Source organism: Apium graveolens, chromosome 5 (assembly GCF_009905375.1).
Source record: "Apium graveolens cultivar Ventura chromosome 5, ASM990537v1, whole genome shotgun sequence".
Classification (NCBI taxonomy): Eukaryota; Viridiplantae; Streptophyta; class Magnoliopsida; order Apiales; family Apiaceae; genus Apium; species Apium graveolens.
Window position 1 is genome coordinate 194220796 of NC_133651.1, and position 22885 is coordinate 194243680.

General features: G+C 34.2%; 2 protein-coding genes across 2 annotated transcripts; one reads left to right on the plus strand and one right to left on the minus strand.

Annotated features, from left to right (window-relative positions):
* Positions 1–11811: 11811 nt before the first annotated feature.
* On the plus strand, positions 11812–15908 carry LOC141661540 (solute carrier family 40 member 2-like). Its single transcript, XM_074468556.1, has 8 exons — positions 11812–12099; positions 12972–13122; positions 13390–13586; positions 13800–14282; positions 14769–14940; positions 15070–15207; positions 15329–15439; positions 15622–15908. The coding sequence occupies exons 1-8, from the start codon at positions 11885–11887 to the stop codon at positions 15763–15765; spliced, it is 1611 nt and encodes a 536-aa protein (XP_074324657.1). The 5' UTR covers positions 11812–11884; the 3' UTR covers positions 15766–15908.
* A 3659-nt stretch (positions 15909–19567) lies between these two features.
* On the minus strand, positions 19568–20921 carry LOC141661542 (CASP-like protein 4B1). The gene is made up of 3 exons (XM_074468558.1): positions 20539–20921; positions 20308–20443; positions 19568–20191 (listed from the first exon to the last, which is right to left on the minus strand). The coding sequence occupies exons 1-3, from the start codon at positions 20796–20798 to the stop codon at positions 20033–20035; spliced, it is 555 nt and encodes a 184-aa protein (XP_074324659.1). The 5' UTR covers positions 20799–20921; the 3' UTR covers positions 19568–20032.
* Between the last annotated feature and the right edge of the window lie 1964 nt (positions 20922–22885).

Genomic DNA, 22885 nt, shown 5'->3' on the forward strand with positions numbered 1-22885 from the left:
GGAAGAGGAACTGCAAGGTTTACCTTACTGAATTGAAGAAGAAGAAGGGTAGTGAGACTACCGCTTCTGTATGTTCATGATTGAAGTGAATATGTCATTAAATCAAATTTCTACTTGGGTATTAGATACCGCCTGTGGTTCTCACATTTGCAATTCATTGCAGGAACTAAGGAGAAGTAGGACTCTTGAGGAAGAGGAGGTGATTCTACGGATGGGAAATGGAGCAAGAGTTGTTGCTGAAGCTGTAGGATCATTTCATTTACATATGCCTACGGGCAAGACTATTGTTTTAAATAATTGTTATTTTGTTCCCTCGATTGTGAGGAATAATATTTATATTCCCATGTTAGACTTGGCTGGATTTTTGTTTGTTATTCAGAATAATAAATGTTAAATTCTTAGAGATAACGTTCTTTATGGAAGTGGTATTTTAAATAATGGTCTGTATGTATGTGATATAGAGCATAATTTACTACAAATTGAACATACTAATAAAAGAAAAAGGGATGATGAAAATCTCACCTTTTTGTGGCACTGCAGACTTGGTCATATTAGTGAAAATAGACTGCGGCCATTGCATAAGGAAGGGTTACTTGACCCTTTGATTTTGAATCATATCCTACATGCGAGTCTTGTCTATTGGGTAAAATGACCAAATCTCCATTTAGTGGACATGGAGAGAGGGCTGCAGATTTGCTAGGATTGGTACACACAGATGTATGTGGACCAATGTCTACGCAAGCCATGGGTGGATTTTCATACTTCATTACTTTCATAGATGATCGATCTAGATTCGGATATGTGTATTTGATGAAACACAAGTCTGAAGCCTTTGAAAAGTTCAAAGAATATAAGCATGAAGTGGAGAAACAAACCAAACATAGTATTATAACTCTTCGATCGGATCGAGGTGGTGAATACTTTAATGGAGAGTTTCTAGATTATCTCAAAGAAAATGGTATAGTCTCCTAGTGGACTCCTCCATATACTCCACAGTTGAATGGGGTATCTGAAAGGAGAAATTGAACTTTGTTAGACATGGTTCGGTCCATGATGAGCTATGTGGATCTTCCAGTATTCCTGTGGGGTTATGCATTGGAAACCTCAGCATATTTACTGAATAAGGTGCCTTCCAAATCTGTTCCTCAAACTCCATATGAGATATGGAAAGAAAGGAAACCAAGTCTTGAACACGTTAAGATTTGGGGATGTCCAGCTTATGTCAAGAAAGTTGACCTTGATAAGCTGGAATCTCGATCCGTAAAATATAGTTTTGTGGGATATCCTAAAGAGACTTTAGGGTATTACTTTTACACCGATCAAAGGGTGTTTGTCTCCAAACATGCTACCTTCTTGGAAAAGCAGTTTATCCTTGAAGGAAACAGTGGGAGAAAAATTGAACTTGATGAAGTTCAAGAAGCACAAACTACTACGGTTCAAGTGGAAACACCAGTTCAGACTGAACAACCTTCTGTGGAACAGCCCATTCGTAGGTCAGGGAGAGTGTCTCGCCAACCTGAGAGGTATTATGGCCTTGTCATTGAGAATGACAATGAGTTGTCAATCATTGATGATGATGACCCTATGACCTATAATGAGGCTATGAGTAGTGTTAACTCAGAGAAATGGTAAAATGCCATGAAATCCGAAATGGAATCTATGTATACCAACCAAGTATGGACTTTGGTTGAAGCACCTGAGGGTGTGAAGCCTATTGAGTGCAAATGGGTATACAAAAGAAAGATTGGAGCAGATGGCCAGGTGGAGACCTATAAGGCCAGGCTCGTGATAAAAGGATTCGGACAAAGGTAAGGGATTGACTTTGATGAAACTTTTTCGCTTGTAGCCCTGTTAAAATTAATTCGGATTTTGCTTGCGATTGCTGTTTACTACGACTATGAGATCTGGCAAATGGACGTGAAAACGGCCTTCCTCAATGGGAAACTTGAAGAGGAAGTGTATATGACACAGCCAGAGGGTTTTCTTTCCAAGGGAAATGAACACCTAGTGTGTAAACTGCTGTGAACCATATATGGTTTAAAGCAAGCTTCTCGTAGATGGAACATCCCTTTTGATGAGACAATCAAAGAGTTTGGTTTTATCAAAAACATAGATGAACCATGTGTCTACAAGAAGGTTAGTGGAAGCGCGGTAATATTTCTTGTATTGTATGTGGATGACATACTTCTTATAGGAAATGATATACCGATGCTGCAATCAGTCAAAGTGTGGCTATCAAAGAACTTCACTATGAAGGACTTGGGAGAAGCATCCTACATTCTTGGTATGAAGATCAATAGAGATAGATCTAGAAGAATGATAGGTCTTACCCAGGGTACATACATCCAGAAAGTGCTTAAAAGGTTTAGCATGGAAAACTCCAAAAGAGGTCTCATATCGATGAGCCATGGAGTATCCCTTTCCGAAAAGATGTCTCCTAAGACACCTGAGGAAAGAGAGCGTATGAGTAAGATTCCTTATGCTTCAGCAATAGGATCTATCATATACGTGATGTTATGTACTAGGCCTGATGTTGCTTATTCAGTTAGTATGACGAGTAGATATCAGTCGAATCCAGGTGAAGACCACTGGAAAGCAGTGAAGAACATCCAAGTACTTGCGAAGGACTAAGGATATTTTTCTTGTTTTTGGTGGTGGATCTGAGTTGAAAATAGAGGGTTATACTGACTCTAGTTTTCAATCAGAAAGTGATGATAGCAAATCCATGTCAGGGTACGTGTTTACTCTGAATGGTGGTGCGATTAGTTGGAAGAGTTCCAAACAGTCTATAACGGCTGACTCCACAGCGGAAGCAGAATATATAGCTGCAAGTAAGGCTGCAAAAGAAGCCGTTTGGATGAGGAAATTTGTTCTGAGTTGGGAGTTGTTCCTAGCATTAAGGAGCCTATTGTGTTGTATTGTGTTAACAACGCAGCAATAGCACAAACCAAGGAACCTAGGTCTCATAAAAATTCCAAACATGTTATGCGACGCTTCATTTGATTAGGGAAATTATTGAAAGAGGAGATGTCAAGATTGAGAGAGTTGACACACATAACAACGTAGCAGACCCACTCACAAAGTCATTATCTCAGATTCACTTTGATCGTCATAAAGAGAAGATGGGTATTAGATACCAAGGTGATTGGCATTAGTTCAAGTGGGAGATTGAAAGTATTTGACGTCACCAACAACAACAATAACAAACATAATATAATTTAAATTATGCATAATACATAACTATGACCCCTTTACCTAGACTTTTTTTTCCAGGTTTAAGTATGATTTAGGTCACAACTATTACAAAATCGGCTTATAACAAATCATCCTGACGCAACTAACTTAATACAGCAACTCAATATACCATTTTTGGTCCAACACAACTACCTCGGAGGAGCCTGGCACGGAAGGAACCGGAACTCTGCCCTGACTACCACGGAAGAATCTCCTAGGCATCTGCAATAAATATATGAAACATTCTGTAAGGGTGGGCAATCAATTGCTCAGCAGTACCACTATATGAATAACGGGTAAAGCAATTTATGATAAAACAGTGATAGGAACAGAGATTATAGTGAAAGTGTTTGTCCTAAATCCAATCATGTATGATGAGTTAGGAAGAACTTTCTTGTATTCCTATTTGATTTCATTGAAATTAATAAAAGACTTGTTATGTTTTTATTATGGGCTTTATCAATTTAAAGTGTTTTAAATAAGATGCTCCATAGTTTAGAGTAAAGCTTCTAGAATTATAATAAGATTATAATAGTGAGATCTTGAAGATAATAACTCTAGACTTACACAGTTCCTGATCATAGGATAACTAATCGGATGTTAGTGGATCCGCAAAGATTGGTACATACTATGCTTGCTCCCTTCAGGAGGATGTCTGTTCTCATAGGCATTTGTGTGGTGACACTATAGCTAGTATGTAGGTGCTTACTAGGGAATAAGTTCACTGAACATGACTCGATAAGTTGAACAACTAATAGAGATTACTCACGTGTCAATAGTTATTCACTGAGTGATAGTTGTACAAGTGTCCTTAGACTTGAGATCGTTAAAGTTATCTTGTATATAATGAACTGTGCTTTGGTTTAGTCCTTAGTCTCAAGGACATCCATTAGGTCTATTCTGGGCATAGGGATTTGTGTATAGAGATAGTTAACATCAATAGAGGATCTACCCCTTCCAGTGTAGGAAGAGAATATTCTATGTTATTCTTAGTATGCGAGTTCTGGAATCTCTGACCAGAGTGTATGAAATTAGAAAGGAGTTTCTAATTTGCATTAATATGAACTTTGCATTATGAATAAGAAATCATATGATTAAATTTGATAGGCTTGACACGAGATCCATGCCTTGTATTTAATCGAGATATTGTAAGGGTAGAAGGAATTCATTGTACGGTAACTAGTCACTGACAGGTTCTTGGTATTCTAAGCAGTGAATTCATATTATCCGGATAGTCGCGATATGTTGAGAAGCATAACTCACGATGTAGAATAAATATAATTAATCAGTTAATTATATTTAGTGAATTTTATTATTCATGTAAATAATTAATAAAAGTCCGGCATAATATTGAACCTACAGGGTGACACCATAAAAGAATATTTTCTTTGATGAAATAATGAGATAGAGAATTATTTTCTAAATAGTTTAGAAAAAGAAATAATGATTAAAATAGTTTTAATTATTATTAAAGCATTTTATAAAGATAAAATGTGGGGCTAATATATATATATATATATATATATATATTGATATATTATTATAAAACCCTAGGAGAGTCCTATAAATAGAATGAGATGGCTCATTCTAGATATACTCTTGGTTTTGTGAAAACCCTAAGAAGAGCAAGCCTCCATCTTCTTCCTATCTTTCTCTCCCCCCCAAACCTCCATTTTTATAAAAGCTTGGTTTTATAAAGCTTCATCGAAGAGAATCATTCTTGGTGGATACCGGTAGAGTGCTTCACACATTGAGGAGCAACTGCTAGCAACCATATTATAAAGCTTCGATTTTCAAGGTATGGTTACGATTCCTCCATTTTTCTGTTTTATACATTTTTCTATATGTGTGATACATGGTTTTTACGGAATAATTGTTATATCACGCTTCCGCTCATCCGTAAATTCCTTCATATAGCTTGTTTGCTAAACATATAAAACATTCATAAACTGGATATTCAAAACTAGCATGCTCTGAAAAACAACAATATCAGTCGTGTGCTGTGTATAAATACCAGAGTAAAATCTTAGCATGCTATTTCATTTTCAGATCATCTGTCTCAAACAAGTTGATTTGTTAAATAATTTCAAAACTGAACCAATCAAATCTATTGGACGTTCAACGGGTGAAGATAGCTGACCAGTCTACCCTCACCGGACAGCGACTAACGGCCATTCAGAATAAAGAATGTGTTCCGGAACTTGGGAAAAGACTAGCTAGGTCTTTCCCCCACGCTAGAGTAATCTGTTCCAAATTAGCCACTTACGCCTACTCAATTCCAATAGATCAACTGAATTCCCTTTTTACCTCTTACCAAATTCCACGACATAGGTGGATCAAAACCTTCCACGACATAAGTGGATCAAAACCTTCCACGACATAGATGGATCAAAACATTCTCTTTATCCAGTTTTCCAAAATCACTATCACCTATCTCTTTTTAAACCATTCTGTCACAGAACACTATTTAGAAAAAAAAATTCATTTTAATCACATTTAGAGATAGGTGCTTTCAGAAGTTACTTTTCCCCAAAACATATTTTTAAACAACATTTCCAAATACAGGGAATACGTAACTTAAAATATTCTGTTCCATTACGAGATTAAAACATTAGTTATTCGCATATACTGAACAATAAAAGAATGGTCAGGGGTACTTGCCTTGCAGAGCTTTACAACTATTACTAATTGACTTTGAGCCGACCCGAATGCTTAGGCCTTATCGTCTATCCACTAGATCACCTTGGATTCGATCTCAACACTCGAGTCCTTCGATTGGAACCTTACTGTGCTAATCGACTGACCACCAGACTATCTTTCGTCCAATGCCAATTCTCGGGCCTTTCAACTAGAACCTACAGAGTGAAAATACTCTATATTAGACGTCTAGGTATGCTTGACATATCCTCGCTAACAACCTACCCATTCGATATCAAATCCCGACTCGCAATTACGCATATTATAATAACACACACAATAATTAGGGTTCACGTTCTCAAAAATCAGTTTGGTGTTTGTTTTCAGAAAATACGTATACTCGTCATTTTACGAAATTAGGGTTATTGGGTTTTGGAAAAATATTCACCACAACATAAAATCAAGTTCGTATAAAATATATATATATATATATATTTATACATTCGCTCGACGTCCCGATAATTACAGGATACGCTCCCGTATTTTCGTAGTTTGATTTCCCGAAAATCGGACAACACTTCCTTTAATTATCGGACTATCCCGTCGAAACACTTCGACGTCAAATCAACTAATCGCCCAATCAAACAATGCAATCATTCAGTTCACAATCCATAGTCCAATGTCATAGCCCAAACACCAATACGATCTCTAAAATAATTAATTTTTTTTCATCTAGAATAACAATTTTACGAACTAAATTATTTATTTAAAATTTTAAGACTTGGAATTAAATCATCATTGCCCACCATCGGCTTGCCGAGGCTCATCGCCGACGGCGGTATAATTCGCGGGTACCCGTCTATTCAGGGCTTCCAACGCGAATCCTACCGATAAATAAATTCTTTCCCGCACAAAATGTTTTATCACCAGTATTATTCATATAATTTCTGCAGAAAATAATAAAAATATTACAATCAGTAAGCAAATAAATGAAGCAACCAACACAGCCACGCATCGATCATAACACTCGTTAAAACACGATCCCTCTGTGCTGCGCACACACATAACTCTACACATAAAACATACACACGATCAAACCAAGAAACGGACAGGGAAAGCGGCACGGGCGACCGGAAATTCACGGCGGCCACAGAACTCACCAGAAACCGCGGCAAATCCGAAGGAAATAAAAGAACACAGAGAAGAGAGGGGAGTTTGGGGGATTAATTGAGAGAAGAATAAGGAATAGGGACAGTGCGGAAGTAAATAGGGAGAAGTCGAGAGATTGATGAACAGAGAGAGAGAGAGAGGAGTGTGTGAGACAGGGGAGAAGAAATTGATATTTGTTATGTTTTTTTATCTTATATATTAACACCAACAACAATGCTCCCGAGACACTGCCACGTGCTTCTTTGGTTCACAGAGATTAAACACGTGTCCAGGTTCCGACTAAAAGCCTAAATTTACCCGTGCTTTGCAAAATAATGAACAAACCTACGGGTAAGAATTAACTCGAAAATTACCAAATTAGTTTTAAAATTTTATAAAAATCCCGAAACTAATAAAATAAAATTTTCATAATTTATAAAGCATTTTTGATACGCAACTCGTATCCGCATTTCACAATTAACGAACCGAGCTGCATTTTAAACAAATTTACAAAATCACGAAAATAGTCTTAAAATGTTACATATATCCCGAAGTTTATAAACACATAAATTTCGTAATTTTAAGATGCTTTCTGAAACGCAATTTATATCCGTTTTTATCAATTAAATGAATCGACGCGCGGTTGAAATTATTCCCAAAAATTCTCAAAATAATTTTAAAATTCTAATATTCCAAACTTAATTAAATATGAATTTCATAATTTTTGAGGAATTCTGAAATTAAATACGGATTTTACAGATAAATGAAATCAGAAAATCATATAGCGCTAAATAATTGATAAAATATTGATTTCTAAATTTTATAAAATCCCAAAGATAATTATTATAATTATAAAACCATAAAAATAATTTTAGAGATATTCCAAATATTTATTCAAATAAATTTGCATTAAATCCATTTTAAAAATGAAACAATTCAATAGAACTCAATAATTAATTACACGAACAGCCCGGTACACCATAAATCACACATAGATTATAATAAAACAACACATAGCGGTCAAAACTAATACACATATTTTATTTAATTAATTATTTAATGATTACACTTTTAAATAATATAAAACTATATGAGTCGTTACAAGCTATTCTTGACATATCCCCGCTATCAATTCTACCCGAATGATAACACATCTCGACTCGTAATTATATGTACTATTATAATACACATAACAGTTAGAGTTCATGCATTCACAACCCGATTCGATAATCTTTTCGAAAATACTTATACTCGTCGCTCTGTCAAAATAGGGTTGTCAAATAATTTGCATAATGTTTTACCACGACCCACAATTAGGTTTCGTAAAATACTCTTTATGATTAAACAAGTATACACGTTCGACCACTATTTCTGATAATTACGAGGTACGCTCCCGAATCTTCGACTTTAATTTTACGAAAATAGGGCAGCGTCTCCTCTGTTTATCGGCCTACCCGTCGAAACACAATCGATGTCAATCTATGACAAAAATCCATAATTTTTGATTCCCAACCACCAATACCACTCAACAATCACAATCAAATCAATCGTCCCATTACAATATCTATTAATCACCTAATTCGATCTAGAATAAAGATGTACAACTAATTTTATTTATTTATATTATTTTAGGACTCAGAATCGCGTCATCACAGTCCACCGAGCCGACGGCGGCGAAATTTATTGGTGTCCGATAATATTCGGATTTCCAAATAAACTTCACCGATTAAAACTTATTGAATAATCATAAAATTTATCCTAATTCCTTCTAAAATAATTCGAGTAATTACAAGTAATTTATTTCATTCGGATTTCTAGAATAATTCCGAATGAACCATATGAAAATTCACTGTTTTTTTCAATAATCACTTCGACTAACCAACAATAAGCCATTCAGATTTTCAGAAATACAAGAATTCAAGAAGCTGAACCAATATTAAAGCAAAGTCACACAACCACACAAAGAGCACACGCCAGCTACCCTGCCAGAAAAGATCCCGGCGACAACCAAAATAAAAGAACAAGCACAACCCACTACTGATACATACACACATACCTAGGCGTATATACATGCATCAATTCAACAAATGGAACCAGAAATCGCGACCGGAAAAAGAAAAAGGCGGTGGCCCGAAAAACAGAAACCAGGCGACGCAACTTATCATGAGCAGATGAGGATGGAGAAAAGTCGAAGAAGAGAAAAACGAAAGGAACATGGGACAATTCGAGAGGGAGTATATAGAAATGAAGACGAGATTCTTAACAGGGGGTAAACACAATTGTGTTTATCTCTTCTATTATTTAATTTTTTTTATAAGCACCAATCAGCTTGACACGTATACAAAATAAATGGACACGTATTAATATTCTGACTGCAAGCCTATCTCCACATCATTTTTAATCTATTTAACGGTATAATTTACGAATGAATATTAATCGAAATAATCCCAAAATAGTCTTATAATTTTCTAAATATCTCGAAACTAATAAAAATAAAATTTCCATAATTTTTAAACCATTATTGAAACGCAACTCACACCCACATTTGACAATTAAACGAATCAACGAGCAGGTGAATTTAATCAGAAAAATTTCCAGAATAATTTTAAAATTCTCAGAATATTCCTAACTTAAAAAAAATGAGTTTCATAATTTTTGAGACATTTCTGAATTTAATACTGAATTTACACTTACATAAAATCAGAAAATCATACAGGGCTAAATAATTGATAAAATATTATTTTCTAAATTTTATAATTTCCCAAAAATAACTGTTTTAATTATAAAACCATAAAAATAATTTTAGAGATAAGCCAAATATTTATGAAAACAAATCTATAATTAAATTCACTTTTAAAAGTGAAACAAACATTACAACTCAATAATTAATTACACAAGTAATCTCTATGCACCAATAATCATACATAAATAATAATAAACATCACGTTGTCAAAAACCAATGCACATATTTTACTTAATTAATTATTCCACAATTACACTTTTAAATAATTCAAAATATACGAGTCGCTATAAGTTCTTTCTTGCTCCGGCCAGCTCGATTCCGGTATCGTCTGTTGACGAGACCACCATCAATCGATTCCTCTTTTCAAGCTCTACAAATCCATACCAACCAATCAATCTAATAACCCCTAGAACAGAAACCCCCAATTTCAATTAAGAACATTCAAATGGGTTATAAACCCTAATTTTGAAATTCGAAATTAAAACTCAATTTCGAACATGTTATTGAACTCCAAATAAGTCATATAATATACCAAAATGATCAGGAAGAAAAGATCTACAACATGCGATCATCAAATCATACAAACAACATCTCGAACAAAAATTCATATTTTAATTCTAAATAATTCGAAATTAAAAAAAATATAGAAAAATACCAATTGTTTCTGCAGTTAAACAAGCCCTGAAATATGAAAGTACTCTTCAAATCCTTCGTTTTGGTTACTCGAGCGTTCCAATCGGACTTCGGTAACGCCTTGAAATTAAGGTTTGATTCTCAGAAACTATTGTGAATTTAGGGGTTTTCTCTTGAAATTTATATATATAACTGTTTGCAAATGATTATCTGTACAAAATAAAATACGGTAAAGGTTATTTATATTTACGGAATATTGGTACCCCGTTGGATCATACCGGATATAAAATATTACGTTTATTTGATAAAACAGATCAAAAAGGGTACCGGTTTTAGGATAATTATCCAAATCTATACATTTTGTAATTGCAATCTTGGTCTCAACACTTTGGTTACACGTATTACGAGATGATAATATAATAGTTTAATAAAAAGATCCTATTTCTCGAAGTACGGGTTTTATCGATGTACTGAAACGAATATTGTATCGAAAATATTTGCGCCGGGACCCGCACGGGGAAAATCGTACTCCACATAGAAAAAGTCAAAACATGGAAAATGTTCGGAATATTGCAATTAGATTAGGAAGGAGTTTTCGGAAGATTTTCAGGTTGTAAAAACGTAAAAAATGTGGAAGTCGGTTGGTTCCCAATTATACAAAATAGTTTATAAATACTCGGAAAAATAATTTATTAAATCCATAAATCTTTAATAATATCATATAACACCATAAAAATTAATAGAAAGACATGACAATTATCTATACTTTATTTTGGACATATAAAAATTAAAATATTCAGATTTTATCATATTTAAATATCCAAACACATATACCACTTAATAAATAATTCACAGAATAATCACAGGATAATTACAGAATATTTATTTATTGGCAAAAATAATTACACGGTATATCTCAGATATTACATCTAAAGTTATGAATGCGAGGATATTTTAAAATAAAATTGGATAAGTTTTTAAAATTCAACTTGAAAATTAATGATTTAGAATAAGAAACAAGAGTATAACATTGATAAAGATTAGAAATTGATCTCGGTTTAACTTGTAAAATTATGAATTATAGTTTAAAATTAGTTGACTGAAAAAATATAAACGAATTATTAGTGGACAACTCGACTTGAGTTGAGTTCGGTTCCATTTATATTTTATTATATTGAAAAAAAATATTTTGGAAAAATTTAGCGAAACAAATATTTTAATAAACAAAAAAAAGATTTTCACTATGATATACAATGCAATTTAAGGATTAAAAGGTATAAATTTCACATAATTTTATTTTAATGATAGGTTTTTTGATAGATTGCTTGGAAAAAATCCGGAGGGGTGGTACAAGCAGATCGTAGGTTTTAAAGTATCTCACTGTCTGACTCGCTCCATCTCCCTGAATAAAAAAATGCAATAGACAAAAGAGAACGTAGTAATATTATAATGAGGTCAAATGTTTTAGTTATATAAAAAAGTAATATAATGGAGATGATTAACATGCAAGATGCTGAATTTAATAGGAGAGCAGGTTCAAGAAAACAAGCACAAGAAGAAGAAGAAGATAAAGAGACAAGTATGATCACATCAGAGGAGCCATTGCTGCTTCCCAATTCTCATCAACAACAAACTGCTAATTATTCTTCAATTCTTTTTTTTTATCTGTATCTGGGCCATTTTCTTGCCAGATGGGGTGCAAGGTTTTATTTTCCTTTTCTTCTTTTTTATTTGCATGTTCTTTTACTTAATAATTGGGCAATGTATCATTTTATTTGACTGTGATTGTTTTTTTTTGAGCTGAAAATGATGATGATTTTGTTTAAAATGATAGTTATTAGGGAGTGTGATTATGAATTTGCTGTTTCTTGCAAAATTAGGGGTATAAGTTTCAGGTTTTATGCTTGAGATGTCACTTTTGTGTCATTGAAACTTAGGTAGATTTGATAAATATGAATGTATGAACTTTAATAAATAACATTTTATAAACAAGTTATTTTGGGTCATGTTCGGGAGTTTGCTTCTCTAATCAGGACTGTGATTCATTCGCCATAGCCTTAATGTTTAATCTTAGTGAATTTGAAAGTTTTTGAACTAATTTTAATATAGAGGGACTCCGTAAAGGTACACTATTCAATTTATTTTATTATTTGACAAAACACATTTCATATTTCACTTTGTGCACCAAACATGTGGGATTAAATGAAGCTTTCAGCTTTTGATGTTTCTGTAAATGCTTTCTGAACAAATTCTACATCTAAAGAGTTTGCAATTAAGTTATTTATGCTTTTGTAATTTAGGTGTTCTGTGTTGAGATAAATTGTATATATAATTATAGGCAAGTGATATACTAATGAGCACAAGAAGAGCAGGCACTTTTACAAATCAGTTATTTGGAACAATTTAGGACTATATTTTTAAAACTTCAATTTCCATTTGAAGTCCTTGGTTTCAGGACATAGGATTCTCTCTTTACAATACATTAAGCATGCCTGTTCTTCTGCGATCTTGCTATGGTTGAGTACCAACTTTTCTAGGTGTTCAAGGTTCTCTGAGCATATTTTTTTAATTGCAGAATGTGGGAGTTCTCTGTTGGACTATACATGATTGATGTTTGGCCCGGTTCTTTACTCCTTACTGCTGCTTATGGTGTCGTTGAAGCTGCTTCTACTGCACTATTTGGTCCTCTCGTCGGACAATGGGTGGACAAGCTCACGTATAAGAAGGTTTTTACTGGACTTCAAGTTTTGGTGCCTAATTATCTTGTTATCTTCCAAGTATTTTGAGTTTTGGCTCTTTTATGTTTTTCATTTTCTTCCAAATTTGTTTCATCTATCAAATCTAATGCTAGAGTTGGACATCTAAAACATACTCATGGTTTTTCATTTAACTACTCAGTATTATATACCATGATGCGACACTGTTCTTGTGGCACAAAGGAATTTTATTTGGACAATGTAGTTTATGCATGACAATTTACTTCCCGTGCGCAGGTCCTCCAAATTTGGCTGTTTATCCGAAGTATTTCTTTTGTGGTTGCTGGAGGCACAGTAATTGAAGTTCTAGTCTATCCAGACTTGAAGTTTGATAATTTTTTGGCATTCATTTTACTCATTATATCAATTAATATTTCCGGGGCTGTTGGTGTACTTTCTACTCTTGCCGGAACCATACTGATTGAAAGGGAGTGGTGAGCTTAAGAGCTTTATATTATGGATTAAAGTGAAAATCATATAACTTAATTTACAAATGGCAGAATTCTCAAAAAAAAAACTCATACTTATATATCAACTCCAAGTTAATACAAATATATCTGTTGGAAAGTTATAATAGTTCTTCATGAATTGCTAACAAACAATTTTGTTAAGCGTCTCTTGCTTAAAAAATCATGTTTAAATAACAGGATTGTGGTATTATCGGAAAGGCAGCCTCCAGAAGTATTGACAAATATGAATTCAGTTGTCAGACGAATTGATCTGATTTGCAAGTTATTTGCTCCAGTGGTGACTGGCTTCATCATTAGCTTTGCATCTTTGAAAGCATCGGCAGTGGCTTTAACAATTTGGAATATTGTATCTGTTTGCATAGAATATTGGCTTCTGCTGTCTGTATATAATAAGGTACCAGCTTTAAGTGAAAGTGACCAAAAGCGAAGTTCAAGGCTTGCAACAGATAATCTGGAAGAGAGCCCATCTACTTCTAAAGTCAGACCAAACTTATCTCCATATGATGCTAATAGCTTAGAGCTATACAATACGAATTGCATGGCGAGAGTGATAGAGAGGCTTTTCAATAATTCTTATGTTCAAGCTTGGAAAGTATACGCAAATCAAGATGTTGTACTCCCAGGAGTAGCTCTCGCTTTGTTGTATTTCACTGTACTAAGGTGAAACTTTTCTTTGCCTTTTTCTTTCTTTGTGTACATGAATTTATGTATGCGAGTGCACAACTGCATTCATATATGTTGGGGTGGGGGCTTGAGGAGCAAAAAGATTTTCTTCCCAAATGTCAGTAACTTCAAACAAAATAAGTTCAATCAATCTGGTAATCCTCTGCAGTAGCACCATTTACAAAATGGAACACCTGTTTTGCCCTCCTGCAAACTTATTTTACCTGGATATATAAGTGAGAAGATTAATCAAGTGTATAAAAGGAATAAATAAAAATAAAACACTAAATTATTGGTGCTCAGTCACAAGCCTATTGCACAAATAAGTTCCGACGTTAAGAAGAGTGTATAAGCATTCCCATCATTCTTTAGTGATTGTTGCAGGATTGTCTTTCCCATGTTAGAGAATTTTCCTTTCATGTATCAAGGATGGACTTATCTGTTTCAATGTTCCTGGTGAGGTAATTTTATTTTTCTTTTCAGCTTTGGTTCTTTGATGACAGCTACACTGCAGTGGCAAGGTATACCTACCTACATCATTGGAATTGCGCGTGGAGTAAGCGCTACAATTGGGATAACAGCAACATTTGTGTACCCTATCCTGCAGTCTCGCATTTCGACACTGCGGGCAGGACTTTGGTCCATTTGGTCTCAGGTATAATCTAACATGTGAAACATTAGATTTCTTCTTTCCCGAAGCCGTAACTGGTTCAGCTCTTGGGACATCAGATATAGAAATTGAAATCATTTACTTGCTAGCTAATGCTTTTCTAAATTTTTGCAGTGGGCTTTTCTCTTACTCTGTGTAGCTTCAATATGGGTAAAAGATAAATTCAACTCAGCATATGTGCTGATGGGCGGAGTAGCATTATCGCGCCTCGGACTTTGGATGTTTGACTTGTCCGTCATCCAATTGATGCAGGTGAGCAGCATAAAGTCTTAAATAGTACTGTATATAGCCTAAACTTCTAGTATTTCCATCCTGTATCTATTTTAGTATATTTTACAGGACAGTTATAATTTTTCTCAATTGAATAATTTAGGATCAAGTTTATGAGTCTGATCGCTGTATTGTTGGAGGTGTTCAAAACTCCCTCCAGGCTATGCTGGAGTTCATGACCTACATTATGGGTTTAATAATTTCCAATCCTCAGGTAATACAATTTCTGTCATGTACTTTTGTAAGTTTTAATAAACTTGAGATTTATCTTTAATTGCATTCGATATATGTGGATAGTCCACACTCCACAGACACCTTGTTTATTTGCACGGGGACAGGTACATTTTGTTTGCTCTATTTATGGTATAACATTCCTCCCTCTTTTTTCTCCGTCAGGAATTCTGGGAGCTGACGTTGTTATCGTTTTCATTGGTGACCCTTGCTGCAGCACTCTACAGCATACACATCTACCGTGTAAGAAAACATCTCATTCACTGGGAGAAGTTATATGTGCTTGTTCAATGGTCTTTCAGTTCATAGTTAAGATCAGAGCGAAGTTGAATTGGCCTTTTCTCCTCGTATAAGCATGCGATAGTAGTTTGAGTCATATCCTATCAATTACATATGTTCTTAAAATTAGGTCTTTCCTTCAGGAAAAAGTCATTATATAAGTCTTTTTAACATATGTGCTGACTGCTCTTGTGCTTACTTTTCCTGCAACAAAAATTAGCTTAAAATTAACACTGCTAACCACTACCAGGTACATGTCATCTTAAGAAATGGCCTCTTCCTTAACTTGGTCCAAGTTGCGAGCGGAATCGAGCTCTTCCTCAAACATTCTGTTTGATTATTAACTTTAAGGGTTTGGGGTTAATACCATTCTGGCCCTTAAAGTTTTCACAAATATACACATCAGCCCTCAAAGTACAAAAATGTACCTCTGCACCCACAAAATTTTTCACTTGTACATCCTGACCCTCAATTTTATTTTTCAATATTTTTCTCCCTATTTTAACCCTGATATTATTACATATGATTAAGACTTTAATTATCTGCTAAATTCTTTCTTATTTGCACCAATAATGCCACATTAGTGTCTTGGAACCCTCCATTATCTACTCTATGATTTCGAGGTGGGTGCATTAGTGGCTTATGCAAAACGAGTTTTAAAAACGTCTTCTTTGTTGTTTCAAAAAAAATGTGTCCTTTGACTTTCGGTTGCTATTAGTGGCATTTGAATTTTGGTTGTTAGTTGATGATGCATCCCAGGCATGATTACCCCTTTTACATTAACTACCTGAAATTCATCCACAAGATTAACAAACTGAAAGTCGGGAGAAATCTGGAAACAATTTAATAGAAGGGTTGGGATGTACAAATGCCAAATTTCGGAGTGCTAATGGGTATTTTCATGGAAACATTGAGGGTAAAATTGAAAGCACGAGAGTAAAAACAAAAAAGTATGAAGAAGGGTCGTGTATAAGTGCAAAAATTTAAGTGGACGGAGGTATGCTTTTGTATTTTAAGGGTTGATGTGTATTTTCGTGTAAATTTTAGGTTAATGAAACTTTAAATCACCATTTTAATTAAAATGGTCCAAAATATCAAAATTTTAAAAAAAGACCAAAATATAAAAACGCATATATATGTTGCGTTTTTGGAAAACACATCTCAATAATGCGTTTCTTCTCAAAATTTTAAAGATTTTTTTTACTGAAAACATAGGTTAAACATGCGTTACCTGAAAAAAAAGGAAAAAGAAAACAAATCTATACTATATTATAATAACCGGAATGAGGTATAATTTGGTAGGTCTTTTTTTTGGTTGGTTTGGTTATCCCCATTTAAACCGTCAGATCTTTTTAATCAAGTGATCAGGACCGTTAGATTTAAATACCAACAGAATGCACACTACTCAAACTCCCAGGTTCGAACCCGCCAACAACACCTATTTATATTATTATTTATACACTACTAAAACTCTCAGGTTCCAACCCTCCTAACAACAAATATTTATATTATTATTTATACGCGACCCCAGATTCAATATCGAATCCTGCCAACTACAAATATTTATATTATTATTTATAATTATATTAATAAGGTGTTGGAAAATGTGGGTATTGAGCCCCACATTGTAAAGTCATTTTGAGCCGTTCTTGAGTGGTTGTCGCTTGGAGTATGTTCTCCTCCGTGAGGGCTTTCCGAGGCACTTTGAAACACTCAAAATGGTTAAGGGATGAATGAGATACGATCATTCAAAGTTGGTCCCTTGAAGGTGGAATTGTAGATGTGAAAACTTGTATCCCACATTGAAATGGAAAAGGGGTTTCCATTGCTTTATATAGCACAACACTTTAGTAGTGTTTAAAAGTGTTAGTAAGGTGTTGCTCCACCTCCTACGTGCGCGCGCAGGGGGTGCAAATTGTGGGATTTCGAGGGGTAATCCGAGGCTTGCGAAGCCTTCGGGCTTGCCCACGTGCGGACACGAATGTAGGAGAAAATTGGCCCGAATAATCACGGACTAGTTTTGCTAATTTTCCACTAGGCTTGGGCTCTTAAATAAATATTCATTATTCAGTATTTATTTTATAAATACGAATATGAATTGATTTGACAGTTATAATTCGATTCAATTACGGATAATAATTGACTCTCGAATTAAATTTAATTAACGCGTTTAATTAAATAAGAGAAGTAGTGCACACGTTTCTCTAAGCCTATATATTTTCGCTATAGGGTTTAGGGTTTTACTCACTCAGAAAACACAGCCGTCTCTAAACACAAACCCTATTCTTCTCTCTCTCATCGGTGATAGTTTCTTGCTCTGTTCTAGCTCGTTGGAGGTGCTGTTTGTACAACGACACCGTCTTCTCGTTTTATCCTGGGAGGCTGTCGGCTCGCACATACGGTGAGAGGCGAAATAGCTTTAAGGAGACAGTTCCTTTCAACTGGACTCGAGAACCCTCTCATATCCTTATCTCTTTCGTTTATTTTTCTGGTTTACACAGTTATACTTGCACACTGTTATTCGCACACACTGTTTTAATTGTATGTATTAATCGCAGATTGTATTCACATAAGGTACTAATTCGAAAAAAATTATTATAATTTTAAATAATATAGAAATATTAATGAAGACCCGTGCATCGTACGGGTTGTAAAGCTAGTATGAAATAACAAGTGAAGCTTGCGTTGCTAACATACCATTTTATAACCATTTTAGCAGATCAAGGCCAGCCCAATAAGAGAAGTATAATAAGAGAAGTATGGTTTCAAAAAAATTATAATACGTAACTGAATGTTTATTTAGTTTCTATGTAATAAGAACTTCTTATTAAGAAGGGCCGTTTTTTTAGATAGTGATATTTTGGGTATTTAACTTCAAATTTTGATTAAAAGGGCCATTTTTCTAAACTTTAAGGATGGTACCAACTCTTATTATAACCCTAGTTAATTTTTATGAATCTAGATCGATTCAACTCATAAGGTTGATTTTTGCTTTCTCCTTAATATATATTAAAGGGAAAAAAAGGGAGATTCATGTAGACAAATAAATTCAGTTGTTGAGCGGGGAATCATGCATTTCAGTTATTTCTGTTGTCTACATATATCACTGGTAGACTTTGTAGCACTTTGGATTTGTGGTGGGTGCCAATGCTCCATCAAGGTTCTTAGGACCTGTACAAACGCCTTGTATGGGGAGGTAGAGTTTAGAGTTAGAATGACTCAACCGCCGTGCAGATTGATGGAGGGGTTTTTCCATGTAAAACTTATTTGCCTCTTAAGCTCGACATGTATTATTCCTTCCAAGCAGTTGCAGTTTATCATGACAATGTGTCACCTCTGTCAGGCATCAATCATTTGTTGAATCACTCAGGCTTCCCCATACTCATAATAATGATCCGTAGACGTTTGCAAGTGCTATGGTGGCTTCCTGGCCGTTCAACCAAAGGCTTGCACTAATAAGTACGGATTCACCTTGCTTTCCAGTGTTAAGTTTTAGAGTATGTTCAACCAAAGCACTAATAAGTACGGATACGTAGAAGTTGCAAGTGGTCAAGGAAGACTAGAAATCAAGGCAGCCTTCAGCAAAGTATCAGTAGATGTTTGTCTACTACATTTTGAACAGCTTGGCATCAGCTTTGTTTGCTTAGTTGTGTACTTTTCACAGTTGATATTACTTTGGCTGCATATACATCTTAATGATCAGTGAATATATTAGGAGAGAATGATGCAAACATATAGACATCCTGAGGAAGTGGAAGCATGCTGAACATGTATCCCATAATGATCACTACTCAACAAAGTGAAGCACAACCATTATTGATGTTCCAGCACCACGATAGCCAAGGCAAAACCTGGTGAGGCCTCCTACTTAAACTCTATTCTAGGCTAGAAAGGTAGAGAACTGCTTAAAAAAATCCAACAAAGAAGATAACACAGATTATATTATGAAGTTTTTGCATAGTGGTGTAAAGACAAGCCAGAGCATTCATTGTCTTTGCTGTTTGTATAATTACAACTCGAACTACAGAACAGAAACAACTAAAACAACTTGATATTTATATATATGATCATTGTTTGTAAGAATCTTTCCAAACCAGCAAATAAGATGTATCTTTTTACATTAAACTCCCTCTCTTGAACATCACTTGTTCATCCCTGAAGGCTGAAGTATTCATTACAACACCTGATAGATGATTACTTAACACATGTATGTGCGGAAGAAGGGTTGATAACAGAGTATAAAAAGGGCGGATGTCGTATCATGTCAGATATAGGACTGGTTTGAAAGCTTAAATCCCTAAATGAGAGCAGACATTGCCAATGCAAAGAATGCTAAAAACTCCATGCTTATGGCTGCTGCTGACGAGTCTGTAAATATATTATCTCCTCCTTCTCTCAAACTGTTTGTCACTGGCACCGCTGATGATCCTGCCGAAATCAACAAGTATGCAGTAATCTGTGCTTTTCACAGAAACACCATCAGTTTCTATACCATTTTTCTAAAAATAAAAATCACATTTTTTGATTTAGTCAAAGAAAATGCACAGAAACAACAAATGGACCACAACGTACCTGATCACCGACAAAGTTGAAGAAAGCCAAATTCCAGAGTGAAAACATTTGTTTGTTGGTTAAAGACTCGTGAAGTTGTAGAAAAACATGCCCGCCTGTATAAAGAGTTGAAAGAATTGCTATGGCTACCAAATACCTATAAAAATAAATTAAATATATATCAACCTCTCAATTCATGCATTGATGAATTTGCAGTTGTATAAATGCACAAGTGGTGGAAATGAATGAAACCTGTATTCTTCAAAATCAAGGAAGTTTCTGCCATCACCGTGTTTATTAGTGACCATGATAATGAAAGCAAGAAAAGAAAACAGCAATCCCGATCCATGCAACGCCAGAGACCCATTCTTATACAAATCCTCAATTCTCCAGCTCCTTGTAATACTAAATCGCGATGCAACGGGTGTTTGGCTCTGTTGAACGTTGCTGTCCAGAATTGGAGGAGCTGAAGGAGCCGGACTTTCTGTCGATGGGTCTTCAGGATTTGACATTTGTCATCACAATTTTACAGCTCTAGTAATAACAAATTGGTATCCAGTGACGGACCAATTTCACACAATGTAGATGTTTCTTATGATGATTAATAAATGACAACTGGAATCTGGCGTTGTCAATATCATTGCCGGATTATTTGACACTCTGCCATTTATATTTAATTAAATACACAACTATTATTATTTACGGCAAATTCATGATCCAAAAATCCAAATTTGGGGAAGATTACCCCAAGTTCCATTTCAACAGTGAATAGTAGTCACTTGGTTTAATATAAAATAATGGTTTTGTGATTTGTAGTTTATGAGATTTTAAATTAATTTTTGATTTTTTAATTATATAATTAATAACAAAATATAATTAATAGTTAACAAAATTTATTTTTAAAATAAAACTTAAAATAATGAGAAAACACAATTTTATTAAAATACCCGATTTCAAATATTCCTGAATCTCCATAGAAAAATAAAAAATAAAGAGGCACATTGCACTTATAGATGCATTAATTGAGGATTTGTGGGAAGAATATACTAATTCGGAAAATTAGTGTGTACCAATGATATTTTGTATGTTAATTATTGTAATAAATGTGTTTTTCGTAAATTAAGTGCACAATTTTAATATTTTTATGTGTATTAATTTTTTTTTATTTAATTAATTTATTATATGTTATATAAATTGTTAATAATGATTAAACGATAAATTTAAAATAAAATTGCTTAATATAATATTTATATATTATTATATGTAAAAAGTAATTTGGATCAAATATTTGGATCACACTGTTGGAGTTGGTCAGAAATTTGGATCAGTATTTGAATTTGGTGATTCAAATTTGGATTTTTGGATCACAACCGTTGGAGATGGCCTTAGTGACTAATTAATCTTGTCTTCTATATATAATACTTCGTGACTATAATATTATTCAGCATTTTATTCACCTGAATAGGACTGATTTTATTATCTTTTTAATAAAATGTTATTGATAATAATCGAACTGAGTATGCTCTCATCAATATATCTTTAAACCACCTTCACCAAATTATCACCTGAGTTTTTCACAATAAATATAATATGTAAGTGTCATTTAATACTGAGACATTTTATTTAACTTTAAATATAAATACTTGATTATTTGTGTACTTAATTTTAATAAATTGAATTTAAATGTAAGTTCAAACATAATACATTAACAAATCATTACCTTATTAATAATTTATATGTTTAAAAATAAGTTTTAAACCTTTTTTAATAAATTAAAATCTAAAAAATCCCTATATATTTTTTAAATATACTAAAAACAGAATCGCATATACATACATACATATATATATGTAGGGGATATTCCAATAAAAACCACTAAAAGAGAAATTAAATAAAAACTTAACTTTTAAGATTATAGGAATGGTAGTGGGGCCCGAGGGTGGGCCTTGGCAGGGTTAGGATGGGGCCGGGGAGAGGCCTAGTGAGTCAGGGTGTGGCCTACTAGGGCCCATTGAGGTCTATTTTGCATGTCTGAGGTCTATCTATTATTATGATTCGAGCCTTGGTGAGACCTAGTGAGTCCAGGGTTGATTTTGGAGGGCCGGAAGTAGGCTCCGGATAGGTTATTTGATCTAGGAGGTGGGTGATGTGATCCAGAGGGTGGGTGATGTCATATATGTGACGCACCTCAAATCTGGGGGTCTGGATTTGACGTCACCCCACAATAACACTTTTAAAACACTTTTGAAAAACTTGTATCTTTTAAAAGATAATAAAAAACAAAGAATTTAAAACTTGAAAGCTTTACTAAAAAGATTTAACACAAAACAATTCAACCCCCTAAAAACAGGATCGCATACAGGTTACAACATTAAAATTAGAATCAACCACTATTATTAATAAACAACATCTTTTACAACATCAAGTCATATTCGATAAGAAAAATCACCACTACTTTATTTACAAACCTGATTTACAACTGAATCTCAATAAACAACTCTAACTCGAACCTTCTTCATCAAATTCCCTGGATACATTCTTTGACATCTGGATAATTTAACCACTCATACTATTCGCTTAGCCTTAGCCTTAATTGTTA

Coding starts and splice junctions, on each gene's coding strand:
- LOC141661540 (XM_074468556.1), top strand. CDS start 11,885: ATGGAGATGATTAACATGCAAGATGCTGAATTTAATAGGAGAGCAGGT. Junction 13,587..13,799: donor ATACTGATTGAAAGGGAGTG/GTGAGCTTAAGA, acceptor TTTAAATAACAG/GATTGTGGTATTATCGGAAA. Junction 14,283..14,768: donor TTGTATTTCACTGTACTAAG/GTGAAACTTTTC, acceptor TTTTCTTTTCAG/CTTTGGTTCTTTGATGACAG.
- LOC141661542 (XM_074468558.1), bottom strand. CDS start 20,798: ATGTCAAATCCTGAAGACCCATCGACAGAAAGTCCGGCTCCTTCAGCT. Junction 20,444..20,538: donor CTTGATTTTGAAGAATACAG/GTTTCATTCATT, acceptor TTATTTTTATAG/GTATTTGGTAGCCATAGCAA. Junction 20,192..20,307: donor TCAACTTTGTCGGTGATCAG/GTACGTTGTGGT, acceptor TGAAAAGCACAG/ATTACTGCATACTTGTTGAT.